At 40.9% G+C, this 24,616-nt stretch overlaps 2 protein-coding genes across 2 annotated transcripts; one reads left to right on the top strand and one right to left on the bottom strand.

Moving 5' to 3' along the window:
• Positions 1-1,334: 1,334 nt before the first annotated feature.
• hps6 (HPS6 biogenesis of lysosomal organelles complex 2 subunit 3) lies at positions 1,335-6,312 on the top strand. The gene has a single exon (XM_080869513.1). The coding sequence runs from the start codon at positions 1,657-1,659 to the stop codon at positions 4,450-4,452; it is 2,796 nt and encodes a 931-aa protein (XP_080725639.1). The 5' UTR covers positions 1,335-1,656; the 3' UTR covers positions 4,453-6,312.
• Positions 6,313-10,660: 4,348 nt separating this feature from the next.
• prom2 (prominin 2) lies at positions 10,661-22,345 on the bottom strand. The gene is made up of 24 exons (XM_080869397.1): positions 22,207-22,345; positions 21,051-21,362; positions 19,909-19,973; positions 19,338-19,543; positions 19,046-19,166; positions 18,554-18,617; positions 18,341-18,430; positions 16,412-16,608; positions 15,894-15,968; positions 15,305-15,368; positions 15,039-15,195; positions 14,800-14,952; positions 14,597-14,720; positions 14,424-14,512; positions 13,762-13,846; positions 13,484-13,627; positions 13,327-13,395; positions 13,149-13,241; positions 12,982-13,035; positions 12,771-12,851; positions 12,089-12,157; positions 11,885-11,974; positions 11,634-11,746; positions 10,661-11,528 (listed from the first exon to the last, which is right to left on the bottom strand). Exons 2-24 carry the CDS (start codon positions 21,283-21,285, stop codon positions 11,480-11,482), a joined length of 2,487 nt encoding a protein of 828 aa, XP_080725523.1. The 5' UTR covers positions 21,286-21,362; positions 22,207-22,345; the 3' UTR covers positions 10,661-11,479.
• Positions 22,346-24,616: the final 2,271 nt, after the last annotated feature.

The following is a 24,616-nucleotide window of genomic DNA, read 5'->3' as shown; positions in this document are numbered from 1 at the left end:
TCTTGCCACCAGATCCATGGAGGTACATTGGTTTCCATAGTTACATCGTACTGGTTTAAAAACAACCTTTTAAGAAAGCTGTCCGAGCAGAAAAGCATTCGTTCTTCATGTGTGTTTAAGCTATTTCCAGCACCAGCGTTGCTGAGCAAATTCCCTGCCCTTATTTTTCTTAATGCACTGCAACAACATGTGGAACCACAGTCCTCACTGACAGCCATTTTGAAATGCCCCCACGCACATATGTGGATAGTGATTTTGATGCATTGTTTAAATAAACTTCAGCATAAACTGGGGCATAATAATTGCATGTAAACAAGCACCAGTCAAATCTGCGAAAAAAATCCTTAAAAGGTCTGCACCTATTTTCAAAAATTAAAGTTTTTAAAAACATCTACCACCAAGTTTCTATTTGTGTCTCTCTCATAATGTTTCTTGTGGAAGGACTGATTTCCAAAGGGCCATGTACTTTTGATTTGCTTGACCTTTCAAAGGTAGAGGTTAAAGTCTGCTATCAAGCTGGAACAGAAAGCAATTCAATCTCTTGCTCAAGGTGACACTTCAGGCCAAACTGAACATTGTCTGAATGTTATTCAGACAATATCGAACTGTTATTGAAGCTCCAAAGTTACTCCATTGTTTCTCTATTGGGGGGAAATGGATGTACCTGCAAATCATGTATACAAACAACAAAGTAAGCAAGTGATTCACTAAGACTAAGACTACAGAATGAACTGGGTGAGTGCAGGGTTTGTACTAGTGCACAAACCCTGCTCAATTTAGTTGCCAGCTATGTTTCCAGTGCTGTAGTTAGTGAGAAAAACGTACTGTCCAATCACTACAATAGACAGACAGACAGACAGACAGACAGACAGACAGACAGACAGATACTTGGGGAAATTAATTGCCCACCCCTGTGTTATAAAAATATTGAAGTGATTAATTGAAGTAATTAATAATACAATAAATTCAGAGTAAAGTCATATTATAAGACTGCACAGGCTACTAGGTGATATCAATATGTATAACATAACGTAACAAAATAAGACGAAACAAGTACAATAACTAAAGTTACACTTCTTATTCCATAGACATAAGCAGTACGTATCACAGTTTTTGTGTTTGCGTGTTCCAGCTTTCACATTCAACACATTCTAATAAGTTTAATTAAGTGCTGTCAGTAATATTAAAGAAGAGTTTCCAAACGTATGTACCGGATCTCGTCACCATTTCTTGTACTATATGTATCGCTTTTGCTCTGCTGTCGCTCTTCCTTCTGCTCGCTCACGATCTTTGCAGCCGTGGCTCCTCCTCTTATGCAAAACAGCCCGAGTATCCGGAAATTAACAATCCCGTGATGTTAGGGGAGCGCTAGCATAGCAGTGGAATGAGTAGAGCGCCTTTCTCGATTAAAACTTACCCAGAGGTCAGTTTTAGCGAACTGTTTGCCTTCATTGTCGTCGACAGACATGGCGTTACCGGGGACGACGGCTGTCGAAGGACGTCTGTCCACGCACGGACCTTGAGGATGAAGATTAACGGGATGCCATTCAGTTAGTTACTCTGGACCCCGATTATGTGCCACAGAAGCTAGCAGGCTAGTTAATACGCTGTGGCAAAGTATTTACGGGCTGCTGCTCGGTGTGGAAACGGAGAAATATGGCGGGGTTGGTGTTGAAGCAGCTGTCAGATTTCGGGGACTTTTCTCACGGTAAAGAGCTGACAGAGATACTCAGTCTGAATAACAACGAGCAGATAAACAGTGTTCGCATGAGCCCAGATGGACGTCACATCCATGTCGTCCTCCGCAAGCCTAAGGTCAGTCTTGTGACTTTTGACAAGTATGAAAGACCCCAGCTGGCTCCTAACCAGAAGAAACTGGATTTGTGCGTAAACGTGCCCATCGTGGATATTTTCTATCTGGAGCATCACGGCGGCGGCAGCAGCAGCGGTGCAGCGGTCGTGGCAGTGGTTTATGAAAGTGGGAAAGTTGAGTTTTGGAAGTTCCAGGAGTGCAAGTCTGGCTGGCATCTCCTGCAGACATCACAGTTGTGCAACAGTCCCCGGGCTAAAGTGGTATCTGTCTGTGCTTGCTCTAATCTTATCATCTGGTGCGAGGAGCGGCCGCCGTCAGAAAGCTCCCCTGTCCTCAGCGCCACAAGGAATAAGTTGAGATACTGTGTTTGCAGACGTGACTTTGAGGTGAACGAGACGGCTGTCAGCTTGGGAGGGGTGAAAATCGCCCTCCACAATAATCCTGACTTTACTGTGGTCAGCTCAGGGGAATATGTGCACCTTCTTCCTGACTTGAAGTCGAAGCCGCTGTTGAACATCTCCAAATTCTTCCTCTCCTGGTCCCCTCGCTATGACTCCTTTACAGTCAGCACCACATGTAAAAACACCCCCCTTAAAAAGCTTTCAGCTAAAGAGTCTGACTTTATGAAGCTGGTAATCGATTGCTTAGGATATTTGTCTCCTCTTGAGCCACCTGAGATCTGCAGCTTCTCACCCACAGCCTGTGGAGGCCTCCTCCTGCTGCTCAGCACAGGCTGGCTCTGTCTCCTGCAGAAAGACGGGGTCCTGCGGCAAGTATACAAACTAGAAGACAACTGTTTGGTAAATTACAGCACTCACACTAGCCTTGGTATGTATGAGGACACCCTGGCACTAATTATGGGGCAAAACCTGCATCTGATAGACTTGAACTGTGGCAGAGAGCTGGAAAAGATTGTGCTGATGAGTGAAGCATTATTATATACAAACAGGGCAGATATGTGTACACCTCACCTACTCTCAGAAACTGGACTTTTTGTAGTGGTGAGCAGGGGGACGGACTCCAGAGACTGCAGCTTCAGAATAAAGTCTCCTGGTTTCAGTACAGTGGAGAGTATTCATCCTGGAGCCCTCCTGGTAGAAGCTGTCTTTGAAGAGGCCTGTAAATACTACCAGCAGAGGAGCCTGAGCAGCACCCCGCTCACCGTGGACTCGCTGAAGAAAGGGGGGAGATTCCAGGCTCCCATCTCTTTAGCCTCCATCCTCTTCAGCTACCTCAGCGCAGGCTTCAAGCAAAAGGGAGCACAGCTGTCCCAGAATGGAGGAGGTGGATGTATCACAGGGCAAGACAAGCTAATGGGTTCTCTTGAGGCTGAGCTCAAGGCTCTGGTTTCGCTGGAGGAAGTGAAGGGGACTTTAGTGAGGGGTAGTGTTAAAGAGGTGGAGGCAATGTGTGAGAGTCTAGTTGAGAAAGAAGTATTGAGGCTTCTGTCGTCTCCTGAGTTGGATAAAGAGGCTCTGCTGTACCTCAACTCCATCTTCAGCATCTTTCCCTCCGAGGGTTGGAAGGCGGCGCAGTCTGCTCTGCAGCTACACTACAACGGTGAAGGATTTCTGTCCAGCAGAGCTCCCCCTGATGTGTGGAAAACTGTTCTCAGTGCTGGTCTGTCATCCAGCCCTGTAGCCTCCCTGTCATTAACCAATGGGGGACCAAAACACAATCGCAGCCTTAAGGTCGATTACTTTACAAACTGTAAAGGAAAATCTACAACCTCCACTTCCTCAGCTGCCTTGCCTGTGTTTGAGCTCCTCTGCAGGTCAGTTTTTCATTTCCAGCCCAGCTGGCTGCCCAGATTCCTCGAGCTCGCCCAGAAGGAGCAGGGCTCGACGGGGTTGGGTCTGGGCCTGGCGGCTTCCTCTTGGAGTTTTTCTAGTGGGAGAGGAGGGGACTGCAATGAAAGCAACGTGCCACTATATAAACGAGCACTGTACCTTCTGTCCAGCTTAAACCCAGACAGAGACCAGCAGCAGGACCTAGAGGTGGAGCTGCTGCTGGTGAGTGGGAGACCCAACGCAATCCTACAGGCTCTGCGGATCCTCATGAGCAAGAAGCAGTGGTATCGGGTCACCCAGGTGGCCCAGAAGTGCTGTAAACAGAGTCCGCTGCTCAACAAGGAGATTTTCACTATTTTGTTGTGCGAGGTGGCCCATCACAGAGACCTGGATCCCTACCTGGACTTGCTGTGGACACTTTGCCCTGAGGATTTCACCGTCACCACCATCCTGAACATGGTCCTGAAAAACCTCCCCTCTCCCAACACTCCCTCCCACTCCTCGTCTTTCCTGCCGTCCAGTTCAACCTCTTCTACTCCTCCTTTCACAGACCCCCACAGTACTCAGGTGACTGTTGGGCTATTGAAACCACTGCTGAGAAAAGTGTTGCAGAGGGAGACCAAGCCTAGCCAGCGCTACGTGGACATCCTCCAGTCACCGTCATTCCCCCCTCCTGCACTGCCTCGCCAGCCCACTGAGCAGAGCGGCAGTGTCACAGACCCCAGTGCAGACTCTGATCTGTGCAACAACATCACCCCAGCTCTTCTTGCAGAAACCCCTGAACAGCAGACCTGCACACAAACAGCTATTCAAAGGCAGAGGGTGGCTCTACCTGCTAACACAGTTTGAAGAAGAATGAATGAAGAACAAAACTGTCTTTATACTCCCTTCAACACATAATCTGACCGAAGTGTAAATCGGTGTGATGACAATCATATTATAAAACAGAATAATATGTAATAATATATAATAAGATCATATTTCTTGTTTTGTTTTGTTTTTAAACTGTTGAAATGTGACTACTAGAAAATATTAAATGACTACTGAAGATCCTACCAGTGTAATAACTGCAGGTAAATTTAAGTGTTTAAATGGGGATGCACAGATCTGATGGATCGGGCATCTGTGGCAAAGATTTCAGATCAGTGTATATCTCAGTTTATTTCTGTGCGCATGAACATTTTGCTCTAAGGAGCTTATTGCGGTCAATACGGTTAACGTCTTCTTCACTTGGCCTGTCTGTCTCCTTCGCCACACAAGAGCAGAGGAGAGAAAATGCAGTGGAGACTTTGACGTGAAGCTGAAATGAAACAGCTGCACATAAATTAGTTGTATACAATATTAAAATACTTCTTTTTTTTTTTTTTTTTAAGATATTTGTGTTTATTCAGCTTAGTTTCCTAGATGGCAGGAGTCCCTGTTTTTATGTCTCATTTCAGTAACTGAGTTGTTTATTTGCTTCATGTTATTTTATATATAAGTAAATGAATCCTCTGCGTGACAAGTGCAGCTTAATAATTTATTGTCGATACTCTGTATCTGCAGATATCTCAAAGAAAAGTCGGATCGGTGCATCCCTACTCTTTATTTGTATAAACTGTATCTACAGTGTTATTTATCTTTTCAGCCTTAACTGCACGTCGATGAGAATGTTCTTGCATTGCGTAACTTTAACCTGTATAGGAATCCTATCAAAGGGTAGCGGTATTAACACAATATAGTATGTAAGTGCTCAGTGAAACAGAGCCGGTTATTCCTGAACCAAAATGGCATCTGCCTCTGCCTTTATGCTCCACCCCGCTCTCAGCTTCGCACTGATTAAGTCCTGAATGCGGATGTTCTTGTATTATATCAGAACAGCAAACACAAAAGCCACTAACTCCTGTTGCTGGGTTTTATACAAAGGTGTGTTCCCTTTTTTAAAAATAGATGTTGGCTAATTATAGCCGAGTATAGCTTCCTTTTACTTGCTCAAGTGCGTTTATGCAGTGAGTAATCTAATAGTCTGAATTCAGACAAGCTGACCTTTGTGGGTTGTTTTAAGCTAGGTATGGTTTGGCAGAGCAGGGAAGAAGGAAGGAGATCAGGATTTCTTTTACTGGCTTTTGGTTTCACATTTATGCTGATGGCTTCTGTTTGGTTTTAAGTGACTCAAATCTGTAAACCAAAACAATCTACGTGACTTTCTTTTGCTTCCATTTTTCCATTCCTGTCATCTTTTTTGGGGGGGGGGGGTCACTCTAGGCTCCATCTTGTCTCCTCTGCTCCCTCTCAGCCGACTCCTTGGACATACCAGACAGAGTACCCAGTAAAAGCAACTCACAGTTCAACTTTAAATTCAATTTTAGCAGTAATTCTGTTAAAATTCAAGTGCTTGTGGGACAGATTGTGACTCACACAGGCACCCTGCTGCTTGCATAAGGTCATGCATGTCCTCCTTTATGAACCCGGTGAGGGTAATGTTATTAGAGATGATAGCCCCTCGGTCTTATCGCCACTGCTGGTTATGCTCTGTCACCAGCTGCACTTTTATATGACAACAGTCAGTATTGGTTGTGCCTCTGCTTTGGGGTTTTTTCTGATTAAGTGCCAAAAACAAGTGTGTATTTGTGTTCCTGTTGTGCTTAGTGCCTTCTGTTGGAGCAGCCTGTTAAGCTTGTTATAGTCAAAGTTAAGTCTCTGTCCATAATATTTCACTCTGGTACATAATAAATAGGCAGAAATCTTTGGAAGACTACTAAAATGATAAACCAAGGTCCTGTTTGGGTGAGGTTTTGGGAAAGTCAGACATGTCTTAGGTATTCAGTGACAATCAGACTCTAAATGCTGCAGAAAAACCTGCGTGCCTTTTACGGTGCTTCTTCGAATTTACAGGGTAGTGTCATAGCTCAGCTGTCTTTTCACTCTTAGTCATATTTTGAAGACGTACGCATTTCTAAACTTTAATCAGCTCTTGGTATGAAAGGGCTACTGCCCCTAACCCCTAACAGCTTTCTGATATCTTTCTCAAGTCCATTTAATCAAGCGGCAGTCATTCCAGGCCCTGCACACCTAACAGACGTGTTAAAGCGTGCACAGCTCATCTAACAGATATGTTTCGACTCGTCTCAGATTCACTGGGAACTCCCTGACTTCCCCACAGAGGCCACTGAGCCTAACGTCACGACTGTTTCTGATGTTAATATTCACTCGCCTTAACCTTTGCTTCAAGTTGCTGTTGGCTCCTCCTGCACCGGCCTAACAAAATTTCACATCCACGTGACAACTTTGTACTTTCGGTGATGCTAATTTTTAGGCAGTATTTGTTGAAGAACGCGTAAGTATTTATGAAAAGATGCTGTATGCTATTAAACTGAAGATAAAACACGACTTTGCCGTCCAGAGTTTTATGTGTAATTTCCTGCTCATTTGCATTTTAATAGCCTCGCGAGACGTGCTGCTTGTAACATGCAGTGTTGTTGACGTTGGAGTTTTGATTGCACTTTGGTATCTTGTAAAAGTTTTGATTTGTTGTTTTGTTTTAGATTAAGCCATACTGCTACAGAGCTCCGTGATGAATAGGGAAGTGATAGACAGCAGGCGGTTAACAATTTGTGTGTCTGTCAGGTCATTTTATTGCACTTTCCAAAACATGTCATTGGTATCTGCCTGCCAAGTCCTCCTTCCCACAGAATAATGTAGTTCTGGTTTGTCTAGATCTGTTGGCATATTCCTTTTACCCTTGTGCAGAGAGAACTCAACATGCCAGATGGTCTTGTGATCTTGTGAGACGCTGCTTTGCAAGTTAGCTACACAACAGACAATTGAAATGTCAAGACCAGTATGTCCTTACATGTTTTTACCTGTATTTACAGTTTAACCCAGCCTGAAAATCATTTGATTCATTTGATCCACTGCCCCATTAGAGTTTCACCGTATCCCTTTTCGTCCATGGCAAATCCACTTACAGCTGCACTTGTGTGTGTGTGTGTGTGTGTGTGTGTGTGTGGTACAGAGGAAGTATTTAGGTGTGTAAATATGCTGAAATATTTCCACATTCAAGGCCTGCACGAGGAATGTTTGTTCCGTTTAAGCATTCTGAACAGAGACAAAACATTTACAGTGCTTGCAAAAAGTAAAGCGAGGACGCACAGTGCATGTGTGTCCCTCACAGCAAATAGGTGGTTTCCGCATGAGGATGTGAAGGTAAAAAAAAAAGTGCTAAAGACGCAGAGGGTAGTAGGAGTCAAAACAGTGGAGAGGGAGGTGCAGGAGCCTGCATAACATGATACCTACCATCCCTCGGCCAATTATTTCCCCCCTCCTGTCTTTCTCCTTCACTTTATGTCACTTTTTTTCATCTAATTGATTTTTGCTGACTCCACCGTCTCTTATTACAAGGTGCCAGTGCTGTAATGCCATCGATTCACTTGTTCTAATTATAGATGGCATCCTGTAAACTGTAATTCGTCTAAACAGATGCTGGCAGGCTCTCCCTGCTGTTCTGTCCTTTGCTTGCCTTTGAGCAGCTGACTGCATCCTGCAGAGCAACTAAAGTGAATGCATCAGTAGAGGGATGGCCACATTAGAGCACTTTTTAAAACATTTCACGATCAGAAGTATGCAGGGGGTAAAATGTTTTTGATCATTTTCAAACCTTTTAGCAGGTGATAAAGGTAGCTATCCGCTTTGACATTACGCAGAAACCTAGAAACTGGAGTGAGTGTAAATGCTGAGCTCTTAGCTTTTAATTATAAGCTGTACACTGATCTCATTATTTGAAAGTTTGAGCAGTGAATCTTAGCGTCCATCATTCTGCACAGGGATGCCACTTTTCATAAACCAATTTAGAGATATTGGTCCATTTGTTCATATCAAGTAGGTGAAATTATAGCAACGCTCTATTTGCAGGACTCAAATCATCAGTAGGACGTCTTCAGCTTATTCAAAATGCAGCAGCCAGAATCCTTACAGGTACATGGAAACCTGACCACATTACCTCAGTATTGAAGGCATTTCAGTGGCTCTCAGTGCAATATAGAATCACCTTTAAGACCTATCGGGTCATCAGGTTCAGATCTTGTAACTGTTCTCGCCTCGCATCTCAGTCTGCTGAGCCTGCTTTCAGTTACTGTGGAGCTGTCTGTCTGCTGATTTGAGATCAATTACATCTGTGCATACGTTCAAAACCAGACTTAAAACCTTTTGGTTCTCACAGGCCTACAGGTCATGGGTGTTGTTTTGTTTTCACTGCCTTTAGGTATTGTAAACCTACATTTTTTTATGTCCTAAGTTTTTGTGTAATGAAATGTCTGTGTTAGCCCTTTGAGAGACTGCTGACCTGTCTAGGGTGTGGTAGCTGGGATACCACACCACCTGCGACCATGAATTTGATAAGCAGAAGAGGATGCATGGTGTTGAGTATAAGACTTGCAAATTCAAAACCCATCCCTTTAACATTTCAAATTAGGCTTCCGTGTAAGGCCTCAACAGCACCTGCAAGCTAACAAGTTTGTGGATGAAACCCTTGGTAGAAGGAGACAGAAGGGTGTGTATCTGCCATTAACCAATTCCTGGTTATCAGAGAACATGATTTGCATCATCATTTTCATATTTGAATTTATGTATAGCAGACATAAGGCGCCAAGATGGGAATGCGTCAGAAAATATCTATACAAAAAGAGGTATGCAGCTGCACAAGCGTTCGTTTCTTTTAATTCAAGCTTAAAAGTTTGAAATTGATTTACCAGTGCTGTGAAAAAAGTATTTTCCCTCTTTGCTTTTTTGTTTGTTTGTTTTTTGTTTTTGTTCTTTTTGGGGGGGGGGGGGGGGGGGGGGTGCATAATCATGAATTTTTAGCATCAAACATTTTACATAATTAAGGGAAATGGTTATCCAAACCTAACTCTCCCTGTGTGAAAAAGTCATTGTCCCCTAAACGTAACATCTGGGCACGAATAACTACAATCGAGCATTTGCAGTATCTGCAGATGAGTCCTTACTTCTCATGGAACAGAACTGAAGCCTTCCAAAATTCACCTTTTCTCATCAGTCCACAGGATATTTTGTTACAGATGTCTTGAGGATAATCAGGATGTTTTCTGCAAATGTGAGATGTACCTTCATGTTAAACTGAGGCCTCCAGTTGTGTAGATGCTGCTCTTAGTTCTTTTGTGATCTCCTGGATGATTTGCTGATAAGCTTTTGAAGTAATTTTGGTAAGCCGGACACTCCTGGCAAGGTTCACCACTATTCCAAGTTTCCTCCATTTGGGGACACACTGCGATTTCCTGGATTCCCAAAGTCTCGGAAACAGGTTTGTAATTCTTTCAAGATCGATACGTCAGTGACTTTGTTTCTCAACTGTTTTTTTCTCAGCATGATGTGTTACATTTTTGTTGATCGTTTAGCCTTTTTACTTTGTGATTATAGTTAGTGACATTGCACTTAGCTTCCAAAAAAATGTGGTTAATCACAGTTAATCTGTGATTTCACGTGAGAGGCATTTAATTTTTTACACAACACCAGGTAGGTTTGAATAATTTCTTTCCCGTAATGAATGAAATCCTCGTTTATAACTGCATTTTCTATTTACTCCAGTTATTTTTTGTTAATATTAGATTTTGTTTGATCTGAAACATACAAGTGTGGCAAATATGCAAAGAAAAAAGAAGAAAGAAAACAGGAAGTGGCCAATATTCTCATTTTCCACATGGCCTTTAGATGAACTAAGTTTGACACCCATACAGTGTTGCTGTAATATTTCCTGTTGCTTGGTGTTACTTCATTGCAGTCACACTGTTTCACTCCCCTAAACCTCAGTCCAGGTGCCAAAAAAACTTCCTGTTCTTAAAAAAAGCCTCAATAAAGCAGTTCTAACATCTTCAAATGAAAGTTAAACCATGGCATTTTAGTTTTCAGCCAATTAAAACCAGTTTCATTGATGGTAATCCATCCTGTGTCACACGAGTGAGTAGATGTCTGCGAATGGTCACAAGACACACCAGTCATCAACCTAAACAATCCACAATGCTATATAATCAGTGGGTCTGTGTAAATATGATCAGATCATATCATCTGTTGTTTTGTTTTTTAATTGTTTGTGAAGAGAGTCAAATAAGTCAGCATGAACATAAAGACCAGTAAAAAGAAAAAGGAAAAAGAAAAGAGAACTTGTTAAACTAGCAGTTTATAGAAACATTAGCTATGGTTGAATCATGTTCGAGCAGAACAGATGATATAAAGTGCTGTGTAGCAACAGTATCGATTACAAATCCATAAATCTACATCTATCTATAAATCAGCATAAATTCAAAACATCTCTCAAAATCAGTTCACAGCAACATAATGTTAACAAAACAAAAAATGTAGTGGTTCTGTGTAGTTAGCAAAAACACAAGTGTTGTGGTTTTAATTTTCAGCATTAGTTCAGTTACAATTTATAACTGAGTTAGAAATGATTAGGCACACGTTAGAGTCACATTCATGGAGCTGCACACCAGCATTCATGCAAATGTATAAAGCAGCTCTGTTCACATATGAAATGCATATGAAACCTGTATAAAAACTTGAAAAACTTATAAAAACTCTAATTGTAATACAGGACTTTAAATTTGCTATGATAAAACCAATCCCTGCAGTTTCCCTTATGCCCTGTGTACCCCTGAGTTATTTTAAAGATGCCGTGTGAAACATTATTGTATGTGCAGTGTAGGACATTTCATAAGTTGCTTTTGAGTTTCCACCTTGTGGTGAAAACTGGATTTTTCAGACTTTTCATCAGAGTGACAATATGCCACATCTGTGCCTGAGTGCACCATATGTTTTTAGTTTGTAAGGCAAAGCAACATTTGCGCCTGCAGTCTTTTAAAGCAGCTCTGCGAGAATGCCATCTTTCTCATTGTTTCATCTGCGCCCGCGGGATCTGGTTCACGGTAATGTGGTTTCTGAAAAGAGACATGAAGAGTCAAAGTCAGACACATACAACCACCGTCAAATTAATCTGTCACGTCATTTTGACCCGTGCATTTTCTTTGCTTTTTTTTTCTTACTCAAAGAAATCCGATTCCTTCATTCTCCTGTAGTACTTGGCCAGCTTGATAGAAAAGATGATGCCGGGGATGAAGAACATTATGCACCATCCCAAACTGAACCAGAAGGCATTCTGAAGAGAGAACAGGCAGCATAAGACCATGCAGGCTTCATACAAATACAAACAAAAACAGCAAATGAAAGTTTAGTTATGTTAAATTTATATTCCTCTTCAGGGTGTATTTTGCTAGGTGGAAGATGTGATCCTCACCAGAGATTCCACCATGTATGCACAGACAATGACATCAACAGAGTCTAAAGCTCCTGCCACCGGCCCACAGCGGCCCACCTGCTGCGTGATCTGAGGGAAGATTGCATACAGATTACTAACACTAGAAAAGGTAAGCTCCGGCACCTGTACAAGCACAGGGCATTTATTTCAACAAGTACAGGCAAAGATTGGGTTAGACTTTACCATGAGTTTGGCCCAGTCAGTGTAAGCAATGAAGTAATGCAGCTGACAGTCCAGAAATGTTTTGCTTTCCTAGGTGGGCACAAAAAAATGGGGTCAGTTCCTTGTGTTTTCTCCCTTCTTTACACTGACAGGTCATGAGGGATCAGTGGGTCCATCATACTGTGATGGAAATAGCCCTGAACGGGTTTTTTTCTTCAGAATTTGTCCTCAGTGTAGAAGGGCAGAATTTAAACTGACTGCGACAGGTAGTTTAGGGAAGACAGCTGATATTTACAGATAATAGATGATAATTATAACAGTGTCAGCCTTATCTCTTAAACTGAAGGCCAGTGTCGCTTATTTACTCAGGTAGGAAGCAAATGTGGTTTCTGCAGGGCTAGTTTGGGCTATTTTTTTAAACCTTCTTCTATGACACAGTGAAAGCAACCGTTTTTGTTTTTAAGGCTCCTAAGACAACTTTCACATGACAAAAGACGGCGCTTAGAAATAATCTTCAAGGCAACGAGTTGCTATGTCCACCCTAACCCATGTGGTTGTGGAACTAGTAAGAACATTGCTTCCACTACAAGCAGCACATCAATACTCACTGCACCTCCTCCCCCCCTGTTGCCAGTGGCTAAATAACTGACCGACCACATGGAGCACTTTTCTTCCAGCTCATGTGACTCGTGCCTCTACTCACATTCTTTACAATCCGAGTTGCATTTGTTTTGAGAAAGTCTTGTGCTGCTTGCACATTGCTCAGCACCTCCTCCACCGTTCCCTGAAAGAGCCAAAAAGGCAAGCATGAGAAAAAATAAATACATGAAAAATAAATTTAAAACATATAAGAGGATGAGAATGAAAAAATAGAGAGAATGAGTTCTGCGTTTGACTGCTCAGGGCATACTCACATTGACTTTGTCTGTAGTGGTTTGAAGGCCCTTGAGGCTTGAATTCACATTTGTCTATGGGCAAAAGCAGTCGATTTCTCTTTTTAAATTCCGATAACCAACAAAAGAATAAAACAACTCCCAGAATAAGGAGATAAGGAGAGAAAGAAAGGAAGAACAGAACTTACCAGCTGTGGCTTGATATTTGTGTCTATGTCAGCCTGGATCATCCTGACAATATTAGCCTCATTTTTGAATTGTTGTTTAATATCAGGATCAGGCTACAAACAGGCCAGAGGTTGGTTTGGTTAGGACATAAATCAAAGTCACATTAGTTTGTAATAAAGTGTAAAAGATTCCACTCACTTGAGCATCAGCTAAACTATTGAGGTTATTTGCTGTTGTATTCAGATTGATGCTGGAAATGGCGTTCATCTGAGGGAGATAAGTAATAAGATTACTTTAACATGTACACACACAATCATCTAATGACAGTTAGTGATCCACACAAAAAAAGGCATACCTGCTGCATGATAGCAGTGAAATCAAATTTTTTAGCTTCAGTGGAGATATCTTGTAATTGGTTTTTAATGTCATCACTCAGAAAAGCGACCGAGGGCAGAGAGATATTTGTGTTCTCAAAGTCCTGTTGGACACTTCCTGTGTACTGCGGGTGACCAGGGAGAGAGAGAAAAAATGTATTTCATCATTTTGATCCAGTCAGCATAACAAAACAATCTGGTATGCTTAATTCACATAGGGTTGTCTTCATTTGTTTGAAAGGGTGGCAAGGAAGCTCACTTTTGACACGTTTAGCAGGTTGCCAAGGTCTATGATTTGGGACAAATTGAGTGCTGTCCACAGAGCCTGGTTTTCCTCACAGTTTCTGAAAAAAAAATTGCTAATCAGAATGAAAGTTTTAAAGAAGCACATTTGAATTCATTTTCCTAAACAGAGAGATATGTTTGGGGGACCGGGCTAAATGTGTAGTACTGCCAACGACACGTTATTTTGACTCTGTACACAACTACTGTGTTTAAATAAAACAGTCAATATGTGATTGAAGCGCCACAGGGTTTTAAAAATGATTTTCATGAATTACGCCCATTTAAAGTTTCCCATTTTGAGTCACGGTGCTATTACGACTGGTAATACCTCAGATTTTCTGGAGTAGGAGCTGAGTATTTTTAGAACAGCATCAATAACATTAGTGTCACTAACTCATTGTTTTAAGTGCACAGACTCTACTGTAACTCTGATATTATGACATTAGAAGGAAATTTACTGTATTTCAAAATTTTGCTTATTGTGCATTATTCATATATCCCAAAGTTTTTCTCAAGATCCACAGTTTGCAGTTTTTACTGACTCCAATCATTTCATAATGGTTTTTTTTTTTTAGCTCTATTGCTTAAGCATTTTTTAAAAAACTACATGGAACATGTATATCTGGCATTACATACCTGTAGATATCAGAGATACTGATGTTCATTTTCATTCCTGAAGACAAAGTTATTTGCGGCAATGGAATCAAGCCAGAACTATCAACTAACTGTGAACAGAAGAGAAGAGCATACATATATATACATACACTGTACATGTATCTGCAGGTACATGTGTGAGTGTATATCGCTACCTTTAGCAGTTGTCCATTGTTCCAGGGTCGGCAGACCAGTGTGTAAACATTTTCACCCACCAAGAAAAGTATTATCACTACAATCATGAACAGCCAGGAGAAGAGGAAGCTGAAACCTGCACTCCTGCAAATACATCCAGGTCAGAGGTCAGAGAAGAACCAGGCCCCTCGGCATGAAACCAACATTCAAAGCCAGTACTCACATCATGAGGAAGATGCCTCCACAGTTCGCTGTGCAGGAGCGCTTCATAGGGTCTTCTTTTGGTTTCAGACCCAGAGGGCCCAGGACCAAACCCAGGACGTTGCACACCACAACCAGGAGGACCACACAGCATAGGGTCACACACACGCTCCATCTGAAGACGTATGCACACATGATGACTGAGTCGTGGGTATTTCTGCCACTGATTACACAGCAAGTTTGCACTTCAGGGGTTCTTGCCTGATAAACTCGGCGTTGTTGATTTGTGGCAAGATATTCTTGATTTCAGTTTGTGTCGTGTTCAGTGTCCTAGACACATCCGTCAGCGCAGATACAGGGAAGTAATTTTTAAACTGACTGATTTGTGCTTGTATGCTGTCCAGCTGTTTGGTGCTGCCTAATAAAACACACAAGCTCAGTAATGCACACAAACACATGCAGTACACATATTTAAAAAATGAAGTTAGTTCAGAAAGTTTGTTACAACAGCCGCAGCATTTACTCACTTTGAACTATATTGTTGGTTTCATTGTTCACCGTCTGGGGGATGTTTTGGAAATACTCCTCCACCTGAGTTATCATGTAAATAGTTTAAATATATTGTTAACATGCCTCCATTAAAAATGATGTGAATATTGAATTTGCCTTTCTTTCAGTGAAAAAGTCAATCTTCAAAATCCTCAAAACTACAGCCTTTGCATGTGCTTGCATGTGAAGATCTAGTGTCTGTATAGTGTCTGTAAGGCACCCTCTGGCTTCTTTTCCTTTTGTGCGCAATATATGAAACACTCAGCTGAGCAAATGCCCCAAATTCTTGTTTCTATTGGTCACGCAAATGTACATCACAGCACCCCAGCACTGCCCTTTGCTCAATGCAACAGCAAGTCTTTCATCGCATGGCGCAAACCATAGGAAATAATAGGCATAACAATGTATCTGAAGGCCCCTTTATCCTATTTCACTGTTTCAAGACTCCCTTGTGAGCCTTCAAAGACCAGACAATACCAGTGTGCCTGTGTGCTGGGAACACTGACATTTCTCATGAGAAAAACAGATGTGTTCTCTGAGGCTGTTCTGTCTGCAGATGTCACTCACCTTGTTGATTTGGGATGTGAGATCAGCTTGGTTGGCTTTATCCACTGCGGACTGAAACTTGCTCAAGCCGCGAGTCTAGAGAGAACAATGACAGACACAAACAACAAACCTTTTTTTTTTTATCAGCAACAACATGTCAGACCTCAAACTAACACAAGGTGGCAGCAAACTGCAGCAAAACCAACATTTGTGTCATGGAGCAGATGGACAGAGGACAGATCAGCTGTTCAGACAAAGTCATAAATGATCATGTGCCACATTGTCTCAGGCTGACATCAGACAGTGTTTGATTGCATAAAATGATTCTTCCTGGTTCTTCATTATAATATATTATAAAACCCACTAACAGGGCTGATTCTTTGTCTGTAGATAAGTCGAACCTGACTCATGTTTTCCTTGAATGACATTCAGAAGCTGTTTCTTTTTTTTGCCTTTGTCAATCAGAACCAATTCATCCATTCAGAAAGAAACAACAAAGCAGGAATGAGTCATCTTGTTAACACAAACTCTGTACTTACATCAATGGTGGTATCCACTGTTAGTGACTGTAGTACTTGGCTTAGTGTGGTACAGTTCTGGCATCTTGAATCGGATAAAGTCTGATTGATGCTGTTTTTCACAGCAGTGATATTGGCCTGGACGCGGTCTGCGCTGGACTGCAGCTGGACCAAAGACGAGTTCAACGTCTTCAGTTGACGGCTGGTGTTTTGAATCTCTGCTCGTATGAATCAAATACACAAATATTAGTCTCTATGTGTGTGTTTATACACTACATAAATATTCATCTAAGGCTGTTTATATAGGGGGGGGGGGGGGGGTGTCCCTGCTACCTTCCTTTGAATGTAAAAGCTATATAAGAAGCTAAAATTCATGGGAAATTCTCACATAAGCCAAGTCAATGAACAACAGGAACATTTGTTTACCCACCCTCTTTTTACAATCCTGCACTAAGCCTGCTCTCTGTTACTTTAAGAGTGGATGTGCTCTGTAAAGAAGTGTGTCAACAAATGATTCAGCTGCTTTTGCTAAAAAGAAATGCTGAAATTCCCATAGTGAAAAGGTGGATCCTTAAAAGAGAATATTCCGGTGTCTAGACTAATATACTAAAATTAAACGATTGTAAATTAATAAACAAACATATCTAGGTTCCTTATACTATTCAGAGCCTCCGTGTCTCTGAGCTGACACCCTGGAAATGTTTTTAATACAAAGAGTCTGATCAAATGAGCTGCTGAGAACCGGAATGTCCACAGCTTAGGTTTCAGCTTTATAGGATAACCCTTCACCACTGCTGCTTGTTGAAAGCCACAGGAGATTTTGATGTAGATGCTTTAGATAAACTATAAAGGTTTCTAACAAAGGATGAGCTGACTGAGGAACACTCCAGACACTATTATATACTGTATACTGTGTCCCAAATATGATTATTTACTAGTTTTGAAGCTTTTTTAACCCAAACTGTCAGCAGACGCACATCATTAGAGTTCATATAAGGGTTAGAAAGCAGTATGATTGGGAAATCCACAGCTTTTAACCTATAATCTCTGAGTCTAAAAAGTGAAGTTAGTAAGGAAGTGCCTTGAGCCAGAATTCTAATGACCAGCAGGGGGCGATGTTTCTCGTTTCAAAAAGAAGTGAGATTGTGTGAAATCTTATGAGAAAACTTTCCAGATTCCTAATTCCTTGCAAAAATGTGAGAAGTCTTACATAATATTTGATATTTTTTTGTTCAACCAATTTAGAGTTAATAGGCCAGATTTTTTTTTAATTGTATGCAGGGTACGCTTTTGGGTGTGGCTCCCTCGCGACTGTCCAAGTTTCAAAATGTCAGCCTGTAAATCAGTATGTAACCAGAATTATTATATTTTTGTGTTATCTAATTAGTTTTTATTTTGATTTCCTTTTGAATTTTTGTTTTTCACTTTCTTTGGTGTCAGTTAGTTTCCAGGGCATCTTTCTCCTTTTTTATTAGTTTCGGTGTTAGCTTTAATCTTTTGAATTATTTCTCTATGAGGGGCATGTGTCAGGGTTAAGCTTTAGGAAAATCAGTACAAGTATTACAATAAAAACCTTTTAAAAGCTAGTTTCACAGCTAGTTTTAGTTTTTAGTTTAGTTTTGTTTCACTATAACAACCTTATATGTAACATAATTCTTTTAGCTAGTCAAAGCATTGCACTTGCACTGTTATTTCTGTACTTCTGTGTCTGTTTTTTTCTTAGCTAAAAAAAAGAAACTAAAAAAGCTAACTAAGTAAATAAAGCAAATGCAAAGGTTTAAGGGAAAACTAGATAAAAGGGATGCCAAGGTGAAAAGCATTTACAGTAAACTGTACACTGTGTTTTTTGGTGGGGGTGGCTTTGTTATTGCCAATCTCATGACAGGTATCTACATTTGAACTTTCATTAACACGCTGATGCAGGACTCAGCATGCAGATATGGCTCATACCTTGATCCAGAAGTTTAACGGAGCGCAACGCTCTGTGCAGGGTACCGTTGAATTTACTCTGGATCGCTGATCCCAACTGGATTCCGATGTCTAAGACAGAAAAACATGTTTTGAAATGGTTAAACATGTGACAAGGGTGGGAAATGTATTGCAGCAGTTTGGTTGTACAATAGTTGTTCCTCTGCTCCTTCATTGTTAGTTCCTTTTTCTTACCTTTCAGGTTTTTTTTAACCTCATCCACAGTTTTGTTGCTCTTGTCCACAACACTGTTAATTTGCTGGAAATGGAGTAAAAACGAACTATTTCAGACTGTGTACTTAAGATATGGTTCACAACACAACAAACAGAGATGACTGATTACATTGGCTGATCATACATAGCAGCTTTTGCAAGTGACGAACAACAAACAGCCCCATTTTCCATCCAACCTTTTCCCAGTCTCTTGTAACTTCAGATAAGTATATTGACAATGTGGAAAACGGAGTCGGTATTTAATCAGTGGTCTGACTTCAAAACTGAGGTCTGTTTGCATCTCACACAAAAGCTGCAGAGGGATTGCAGGAGAGCAGCACTTACTGTGAATAATCCGTAACAGGAACTAACAAAACAGTTTACGGTTAAGAATAAAGTTCAAGAGCAGTTAGTCAGCCGGTACCAATAAATGCTGTCACAATGCATTTCCACATTTCAGAAATGTTCTCTTGCCTCAGGCACATTGGTGAAGAAGGTGTTAATATTTTCAATAGTGTTTATCAGCTCCCCTGGACCCTTGTCCACGCTCACTTTGAAGGCTTCGTTACTTCTGAACATGCAGACATTCCCAGCTCTGCAAAACACATACAGACACAAACACAATTAAATTTATGTCACCAACGTATTGTTGATCTGAGCGATGCAGTGAGCCGTGTGCATTCAAGCTGTCTTCACTGCTAATTTCAGATAACACATCATCATTACGCTGGTCAAAACCTCCCAAGAGCAGCCTACACACACTCACAAGATAATGATGGTGGTGGCGAATGCACACCAGTAGAGTGTTTTCCTGCAGCAGTGAATGGAGGATGACTGCTCCTGGTACATCTTCCCACCGCAGTTGCCACAGCAGCGGCAGCAGGCCAGGAAGAATCCAACTATGGGCATGAGGACGATGTACAGGATCCCGATGGCAATACACACCAAGAAACCCACTTTGTGCACCAGGATCTGAACACGTAACATGCCCACACACATACAAACGATATGTATTAGCGTTAAGGTGTCACAAATATCAGTTTCAAAGCCAAGACGGCAGAACTGCAGCAGTTCTTTGTGGCCAGCTGTGACGTCAAATACCTGTGAGACATCAGTACACTGTGGATTTACTTTACTGTGGTGACAGTCCACAATCAAGTGGATCAAAGAGCTTTAGTACATTTAATGGACTGGAACAAAACACAAAGGGATTTTTTTTGAGACAGTCTCATATAACAGCCGTCAGAGCTCTAATGACGGAGTGGCCTTTTCTATTATTATTAGCACAAAGTTCCTGTTTACAGTAAAATATGTGGAAATCATGTACACTGCCTTACTTCTTTGATGGTTGCTTGATCTGGCGGCCCACGTTGGAACTCTTTGACTACCGTGACCACCAAATCTGGAAAGAAATTAAAGAGAAACATTTTTTTTTTTTTAGTACATGAGTGGCCAATACAAATCTATGCTGCTGGTTTCTGTCCTAGTCATCCACACAATTTGTACAAAGGCTAGAAGGACAATATGTCTTTCGCTCTGCATACGCGTTTATTCTTTCTCATTGTAAAAGTGGAAACCTGACACCTTGCATCTTGCCGTGACCAGGAAACCAGTCTAGCTTTCAGAAAACATTAGATACCAAAAACAACAATACAAAACCTATCATTTAATGTCTGACAGGGACAACAGCAGGCACAGGTGACTGAGAAGACATGTCGATCAGGAGACCAGATAAATGTTAAATGTCCTTTAGTATGTTGAAATGAATTTGCATTTTATAAAACATTTGCCAATTGATAACCACTGGCTTAATCGCTTTTTCCTAAGTAAGAACCCTGTTCAGCATTTTATCCTTATCGTAACATTAAGTTATTATTTTTTTATGAAACGCTGTTTGTTTAAGCCCTGGTGACCTCATGAGGATGGAAAAATCAGCGGACTCTTTATAAATGATTAAAGTGGTCATTGTGCGAAATCTACTCAATAAACATATCTAATACTAATACTGATAATCGTCGCTTTTAAATTCAGTCTGAACTGGTGAAAGGCAGGCTTTCGTGTAAACGTGCCTTCTTTTCATAAATCAATACTACATAGAAATTATTACACAGGTTTATGGAGCAATTGGACAGACAATAGATGTGACACACACACGTCTGAGCCAGGATACGGGACCTTACAAACAACAGAGCACCTAAAGGTTAAATATTCACTCTGCAAAATGCAAGAATGCCCATTAACTTCTTACTGATTAACCAATTCCATCATGTTTTTGTCTAGTTTCTTTGTAGCACGGAGCAGGAGTGCAGGGTAATAGTGTGTCACCTTTAACCAAACAGGGAAATTTTGCGACATGCAGAACATGAAAGCCAAAGGATTTTATTGTGATTTGAATATTTCCTGTCTGCTCTGTGCGTGTGTAGCTCGACATGTTGCTACATGAAGAAGTAAGGCAGTAAAGGTCGGTGGTGATACTGACCTGAAGAAAAGGCGTTTGGCTCAACTGTGTGGAGAAAGGATTGGACTATTGCTGACATAAAGCCTGTTTTTGAATTATTTTTGGCTGTATTGTGGTAGTGAGGCTGGGTAAAATTCTGTGGGGCCACATCTGCTTTACAGCTAGTTTGAGAAAGGACAGGCTGGGTCAGGCTGAGCCCGAGCAGCACCACTCCTACTACTCCGCACAAGTTCCTCATGTTCCCGTATAACCCCATGTTTGCAGGTGAAAGCAGTCGGAGAAGGCAGGTCCACAGAGAGCTCAACTCATGGCGCAAGCTCTTCCTTGAAGCATCTGAAAACAACACAATGAAACTGATAAAACCATGGTGCATCCGCACAAGGCAGAAAAATTAGAGACTGAAGAAGAGACGCATAAAGCCACAGACTGAGTCACACAGACAAAGAGACAACAGAACAGTTTGTTACAGCCAGGAAATGGGAAAGCAAAAAAACACTGCTGGCATTTTGTAAAATGGGAAATCTGAATACAGTGCATGTAGGTCTCTGATAAGAACAGTGCCCTTTAGGATTCTGTGTTATTCTATACTTATCGAGAGACCCTCAATTGTGACCCAAAGGAGTGACCTTCATAATCACAGGAAAAGTTGGTAAAAATTAGATGAAGCCTGAATACTTTCATGGAATCGGTCCCTGCTATGTTTATAGTGTAAACACACAAATAGGTATGTGACTCATGTACCTGTATCCTTGCTGTTTAACCCTAAACCATGTTTGTCATTCATAGCAGGAGACAGTAAAAAGGAATAAGCGGAATAAAAACAATTTTCAATGCATGAAACTCACATGCAACACTTGAATATGACTGTAATGTTTGTGAAGGTGGAGCTCTTTTAAGCAAATTATATTATCGTGATAATACAAAGTTCTCTTTTCCCGTTCTAAAATGCGTCACTTTTATCAGTCTGCTGATATTTGCCTTACATACTGACACTCAGCTGGGAAGAGTTTGAGCATGTCCTCCACGTCTAAACAGCAGCTGAAGTAAGAATGTGAACAAAGTGCGGTCAAAGTGAAGAGAGTAAAAATCATGAAGTAACAGAAGCGTAAAGTGAAGCCGAGTGTGAAAGCAGAAGACAAAGAGAGATCATTTGGATCTTGTCATTTGGAAAACATACCTTTCTTGGCTTGAGCGTTGAAGGACCGAGGAGTTGCTCTAGTCTCTGGTGAATTAGTAGGAGACTCTCCAATCCCACAAAAGAAATGTAATATGCTCAGTCTTGTTATCAAGTGGACTGTGTGCTGACTTGCAGAGAACTGCCACTGAGAAGAGAGGGAGGTAAAATTATAGACTGAAGGAGGGATAAAGGGAGGGTCGACGCGTGGTGTGTCAGGGGGAAGGAGGAGTCATAATAGGGGTAAACAAAATAGATTTTACTAATTTTGTTTCCTGTATTCTCAAATGCATGTAAGGGATGTCAGACTTGTTTGTTTTGGAAATGTTTTCTTAACATGTATAGTTGTAGTTAAATTTGTGGCGCCTAGACAGGCGAAAAACTAAAGAAACCAACAAAACAAAATTGTTTTCAAGAAAATGTGTTAAAATTAGAAAATTATTTATCACAGAAAGTCATCGTCGACCCAAGTTCACTCCCAAGTGAATCAGTTCACATCTGCAATATGAAACGCAAGGTGTGGCTTTAATGGAAGCAAGGGCAAAGCCCAAACATGTAGGGGAAGATGGAAAGGACATGCTTGGGATAAGAAAGAAAAATGACTAAAGCCTGCCAAAAAATTCTCCAAAATATTTCAACATCGAGCAAATTACTGACAGCAGCTGACAAATTACTTTCACTTTGGTCAAAAGATACTGTGTCTGGAGTTGGCAACAAGTCAAGACAGGACAATTTTTACACAGACTGAGCAACACTTGACAACAAACTATTTACAGTTGCACAAGAAGGAAGTCCCACTACACACCTGCATGGGTAGAATTCCCCACTGTGATCATACTGTTAACATTTTTGCATGGAAAGAATCAACAGCGTTTTCTAAAACATTTTGCAGGAAAAACATTTCCCTCTCTGTGTAACAAAGCGTAACCTTTCTGAGGTGGGTATTTCTTGTTTAGAAGGTGCATTCATGGAACGAAGAAAGGATTGTAAAATAGGAATGCATTTAATTTCCATAATGCAAACAGAATTCAAAGAGTTTCTGTCCAACGTCAACAATCATTTGCTGATTGCTTATAGGTGTTTTACTATAACCTAAAATTTTAGGTTTTCCGGTTTATAACCCTGTCAGGTAGCTTTAATACAAGGATGACATCAACACCTTGCAGTGCTTTGACTTGCTGATTGTCCTTAATAATTGTGTGCTCTTGAAATAACATCACAGGTCATGTAATTCTCAGTTAAACAAGAACTAAGAGGGCAGATTAACAACATAACAGTACTTTTCATCAATAAGGGCAGCATGTTCCATTTACCAGCAAGAATTCAGTGAATGATAAGGCAACACCAGTGACTCATCCTGTTTATTATGTCAGCGCTCATGATCCTTCTTCTCCTTTCAGCTTGTGAACATAGGGGTGATTTGGTGACTAAAGAAGTTTTTGTTAGTTCAGGATAAATTGCAACAAAACTGAATGTACTTTAAAAAATTAAATATGTAATCAACACTCTCTGTTTAACCTGTTTTACAGTATCTTAAGTTTATTTTCTGCCAGTTATCAATAACAAAGACATGCGCCGATCTTTACTTAATTGGTAACCTATGGGTAACTATGGCTACATATACATAAAAGCCACACAGACTTTGACAATTTCTGCCATCAGAAATCAAGAAATAGTGAAGAAGTTCTTTTAAAATGGGGGGGGGGAAAAACAAAGAGAGATGACTCACCTCAGGAAATGCAGCTTGGATAATCTGGCATTTATAAACTCAAAACAAGTGCTGCTGTGTCTTGTTCATATTAGTCTTCACACTGTCTCAGCAAGAAAACTCTTGTGCACCCATTCTGCTCGTCTGTACGTTAATTTTCTTTCCAGAGGCAAGTGATTTTAAAGAGTATGTATTACCACAGAGATTTTACATATCCATAACCTGTGAATAAACAATAGTGGACCGCACCCACCTGCTGTTCAAATCTCATGTTTACCAAGGGCAGACAGTCAGGAGAAAGTAGGCAAGATGGTAGGTTTGAAGGAAACAACGATTTTAATTCTTCTTCTTCTTTTTTTTTAAATTTCAGACAGTGGATTAACTAAAGGGCAGCTATGTAAGATGAATAAGGATTATATTGAACTGTACATCATGCAAAGGAACTCTTCCAAAGCACAACAACAAAAACTGTAAATGAGGAAAATAAATCCTGCTTTGAGGAAGTTATTATTTGTTGTGGGTGATTCTCTAACATGCAATGCAGCAGGTATACAGCCAATAAAAAAACAAAACAAAACAGGAAGTTGTGAGAAAAAGTTGTTGAAGGTAAGTTATGAAGAGGTGATCAGTGAGCAGCAGTAAGGCTTTATGCCAAGAAACAGCTCTACAGACGTGATGTTTGCTTGAAAAATCTTTAATGGGGAA

The sequence above is a fragment of the Rhamphochromis sp. 'chilingali' genome, assembly GCF_963969265.1.
Source record: "Rhamphochromis sp. 'chilingali' genome assembly, chromosome: 20".
NCBI lineage: Eukaryota > Metazoa > Chordata > Actinopteri > Cichliformes > Cichlidae > Rhamphochromis > Rhamphochromis sp. 'chilingali'.
This window is presented reverse-complemented; position numbering and strand designations above follow the sequence as displayed.

Excerpts from the sequence above, each read along its gene's own strand:
- hps6 (XM_080869513.1), top strand. The coding sequence starts at position 1,657 with ATGGCGGGGTTGGTGTTGAAGCAGCTGTCAGATTTCGGGGACTTTTCT.
- prom2 (XM_080869397.1), bottom strand. The coding sequence starts at position 21,285 with ATGGGGTTATACGGGAACATGAGGAACTTGTGCGGAGTAGTAGGAGTG. Across the intron at positions 19,167-19,337 it reads GCCACCACCATCATTATCTT|AGCTGGGAATGTCTGCATGT; the intron begins GTGAGTGTGTGT and ends TGTGTTTTGCAG. Across the intron at positions 14,721-14,799 it reads GGAGGCATCTTCCTCATGAT|GAGTGCAGGTTTCAGCTTCC; the intron begins GTGAGTACTGGC and ends ATGTATTTGCAG.